Genomic DNA, 3,927 nt, shown 5'->3' on the forward strand with positions numbered 1-3,927 from the left:
CCCCCCAACCCCGAGCCCAGGCTGGGCTGGGCTGGAACGTGGTCTCTTTAGCTCCCTCCTCCTCGTTTGTATATTTCCTACCTTGTACACAGGCTCTTCCAGAGCCGCTTCCATTTTCTATACTCGAACCAAACAGCAATAAAGCAGTAACCAAGGACCCTGGACCCAGCGGCTCTGTTCGCCCTGCACAGGGAGCTGGGTGGGCCGCACGGGGGTGGGTGCAGGGGCCCGAAGCAGCGCCCTCATACAGGTGCGGTGGCTTGGACCGTCCCTCCCCGGTCCCAGAGACAGATCAGCAAGAGCTCAGGTACGTTTCATAACTAAAAGTTTATTAAGGAAACAAATCCAGCGCTGCAAATGGGACAGAAAGGAGAGACAGGGTCTCCCACCCACCCAGTCGTCAGCCTTCACCCAGGGGAAAGGATCTCAGAGGAGAGGCCAGGGACCCTATACCCCAAAACGCCCAGTCTTCTGAGGCCCTGGGGGACTCACAGCCCCAAATCGTCGGCCATGGCTCTCCCGTACAGTTCCCCCTCCTTCTGGCATAATCTCGGGCCTCCGGGAGGGCACTGCCTTGCCCCCATCCTCTGGGCAGGCTGTATAGTCAGACGGGGGGGGGCTCTGGGGGATTCCCCCACTGGTCCCATCAAAACTTACTCCTGGCTCCGCCTCCAAACCCTGTCTTCCCCTAAGTCCCCCTCCATCCCTGTCCCTGGGTTGGGAGAACGCTTTCCCAGTAGGAAGCCGCCTGAGTGCAGCTTTGAACACAGGTGCCAGCTGAAGGGGCAACAAAAAACTCCAAGGCGAAGGGCCCCCGGGTCAAGTTCTTCTAGGGCAGACCTAGAAACTCCAGGCTAGGCAATGCTGCTCCCGGGCGCTGGCCCACCCTACCCTCCCTCAGGCTGGGCTGGAGGAGCCTGGAAGCACCCCAGAGCACAGGGGCCTGGGAGAGGTGGTCAGCGGCAGGAAAGCTTTCTTAGGCTCCTGCCACAGGTACCGCGGGAGAAGCATTCAGAGTGAGAACCTCCATGGCAAGGCAATGAGGGGCCAGGAAGGTGAGAGGGACCAACTAGAAAGAGAAGGAGGGTGCGGAGGATGATTCGGGAGGGGGAGAGGGAGGCGAGTTGAGAAGAGTCTGAGGAAATCTTGTGAAGTGGGAACTAGAGCAAAAGGAAGGCCGATGGAGGGAGACGGAGCAGGCCAAGGCCACCCAGGAAGCATGGGCCTAAGAGCAGATGTCCTCCCTACAGACCCACGACCCGCCGAGGGGAAAACCAGTGGCCCAGCACAGCGGACCCAGGTTGATAAGGGCGGGAAGAGCAGCGGGACAGGCGTGTGTGGGGGGTGCCTAGGGCTGCTGTTCAGAACCCAAGTGGGGTCCATGGGGGAATCCAGGCCTCAGGGGGAGAGAGACGCCCTGAGCACTCTCTTCATGGCGTGACCAAAGCCTCTTGGACGCTTTCAGGACAGGGGCTCTGAAGATTAAAGGGACCCGTGATCTCACCTGCATCTGATGGAAACTCTAACCCCCTGCCCCATCTCCAGCTGAGAAAGTGGCTGAGTCCCCGGGCTAAGAGGCCTTCCCCCAGCCCTTGAACCGGACACGGGGAGGGAGAAAGGCTGAGCACCGGCGGTCGGTCTGGCTCGCCCACCTGCTGTCACTGCAGCCAGCCACCTCCCTGCTAAATCCCGGCAGCCCAGGAGGGTCCCAGCGGCTTCCGCCCGGCCCTTGGGAGGGGCTCTGTGCGGAGCAGCTGCCCCCACAGCGCGGCCACGCGTGGGGGGAAGAGGGTAGTTTACTGTCTGGGTGGACTGGTGGCTCAGGCACGCGGGCATCTCCTGTGCTACTCTGGGCGCCTGGTGGCCTCTCGGGAATGGTTCCATGGGGGTGGGCCCCGCTGTGGCCCCCTCAGCCCACCTGGGCCCACGTGAGGAAGGCCGGGATGTCCCGCACAGGCACATTCCTGGTCAGCGCCTTCACACGCAGGTTCCGGTCATCCGTCAACAGCACCACCTCCCGCAGTAGCCGGATCGGCTCCTCTGTTGGCAGGAGAGAGCAGAGGGACTTCACTGAGGGCAGGAGGCAGAGGCACTGGCTGCCTCTCCTCTTCCGGAGGGGAAAGCAGTCCTGGGGGCTCAAGGCCAGCCATACCTTGGCCCTTCCACAGGTCCTTTCCCTCGTGCCGACTATCAGCCGAGGGCGCCCCTCCGCTACCGGCTTAGGGAGGGCCAGGATGGGCCAGGGCTGGCCTTCTGCTCTGGACCCCCGCCTCCAGCGAAGGGCTGTGCTGCCTCGTGCCCTGAGAGCTGCCCGACCCACCAGCCTCCGCAAACCCCTCTTCTCAGGACTCTGAGCTGAGAGAGCAGAGCCGGCCCTCCTATTCCTTCTGACTGCACGGCTAGTCCTGGACGCCAAATATTCCTCTCTTCTGCACATCTTCTCCACCCGCCCCCATCCCCTCCCAAGGCCAGCAGATCCACACTTTAGGTATTCAGAGGTAGGAAGCTCACGATGGAATACAAAATGTATCCAGGGCTCCCGGGGAAGTGAGGAGAGGGGTTAGCTCAGGGAGCTCTGAGGAGAGGAGGGCGAGGGTCCCGGCAGCGCCCAGCCAAGGTGGCCCTGAGGTTAGAGCCAAAAGATTCCCTCTATTAAATAAACGTGATCCGTGTGTACGGTAGCAACCTCTAGGTACAGAGAAAGGAAAGGTGAAGTCGTATGCTTCTCCCTGTTCTCTCCCTCATGTCTCTCTGTCTTGTTTCCCAGGGTAGAGCTGTGTATGTCTCCAGAGTTCTTTATGCACATTTACAAGTGTATACACTTGTTATATAAGCTTTTTTTCTATAACATTACAATCATACTCACCGTACTACTTCATTCAAATTTTAAAGATTTTAAAGTTCTTTCTATATGAGCACAAACGGACACACGAACGGATAGCCTTCGTTCTTTTTAAGCAGGATATCTTCCCCCACTTCTTTCCCCCTAATTCCCTTTTAATAATGTATTGGGGAGAATTTAAGCTGGGGCCAAGCACTCACACAAGTGACATCCCCACCCCTGCTAAGGCCCCTTGGGTGGCAGGTCCACTCCTCGGTCCCAGGCTGGGTGTTTGCTGACGGAGGCCCGGCAGACAGTGAGGCACAGGAAATGTCCTGCGGGGCTTGCTGACTGTGAGGGCTGGCGGGGCTGGGGGACTGCAAACATCCATGCCGACCTGAGCAGTTTCAGGCTTGCCAGCTCCAGGCAGGGAGGCTGAGAACTGGCTGTCAGCCCTGGGAGGAGTCTGGGGGGAAGAGGGAGGGAGAGGCTTGTGGGGTTGATGGCGGTGAGAGACGGGGAGAGGCGGAACGAGGGTGTGGTGGGAGGTGAGCAGCTGTGGCGGACAGAGAGGGAGAGGAAGGCAGCCACGGGGAGAGGAGATGCTCTGAGACTGCTTGGCTGCTTGGGCCTGGCCCCTCGGGGTGTGTGCGCTGGGGTGGGGTGATGTGCAGTGCCATGTGGGGCTCCCAGTGGGCGGCCCAAGTCTGTCCACAGCCCCACTGGTCCTGCCCTGGGACTCAGACCAGGCGAGTCCCAGGCCTCAGGTCAGCCAACCAAGGCCCGGCATTGCTGGCAGGGGTCTGCAGGGGTTTCTGTGGATACTTTGAGACATTTTTAACAATAAACATCCTCTGTTTTGACACTGGTAACTTCACTTTGTTAGAAACCAGAGACTGTCATCTTGTCAGGCCCCATCCGCCATAATCCACATGATTTTAAAATTCAACATCGTTTACACATAAACATTTGGTGATGGTTTCTCTGTGAATCTGACAAGTTAATCTGCTAAGAATTCACACTGACAAATGGGGTTTGATTACACCAGCCGTTGCTGATGTAATTCTGATAGGGGCGGTCCCCAGGATGGCAATGGGTTCCTGTAG

At 58.8% G+C, this 3,927-nt stretch overlaps 2 protein-coding genes across 4 annotated transcripts in view; one reads left to right on the forward strand and one right to left on the reverse strand.

The window, feature by feature from the left end:
* The window catches only part of HIC1 (HIC ZBTB transcriptional repressor 1), a 13,155-nt gene extending 11,714 nt beyond the window's left edge, over positions 1 to 1,441 (forward strand). The window contains exons 6-8 of the mRNA XM_024736108.1: positions 192 to 250; positions 902 to 1,055; positions 1,251 to 1,441. Coding sequence (XP_024591876.1) covers positions 192 to 250; positions 902 to 1,055; positions 1,251 to 1,441 — 404 coding nt within the window. The remainder of the gene's footprint in view (positions 1 to 191; positions 251 to 901; positions 1,056 to 1,250) is intronic.
* Positions 309 to 3,927, reverse strand: part of SMG6 (SMG6 nonsense mediated mRNA decay factor) — a 231,035-nt gene continuing 227,416 nt past the window's right edge. The window contains exon 10 of one of the 3 annotated variants that reach the window (XM_024736587.1): positions 309 to 2,040. In XM_024736587.1, coding sequence (XP_024592355.1) covers positions 1,910 to 2,040 — 131 coding nt within the window. In that variant the 3' untranslated portion in view covers positions 309 to 1,909. The remainder of the gene's footprint in view (positions 2,041 to 3,927) is intronic. The other 2 variants (XM_024736579.1, XM_024736572.1) reach the window with 2 other exon arrangements.

The sequence above is a fragment of the Neophocaena asiaeorientalis genome, unplaced genomic scaffold (genome assembly GCF_003031525.2).
Source record: "Neophocaena asiaeorientalis asiaeorientalis breed wild unplaced genomic scaffold, Neophocaena_asiaeorientalis_V1.1 scaffold129, whole genome shotgun sequence".
Taxonomy (NCBI): domain Eukaryota; kingdom Metazoa; phylum Chordata; class Mammalia; order Artiodactyla; family Phocoenidae; genus Neophocaena; species Neophocaena asiaeorientalis.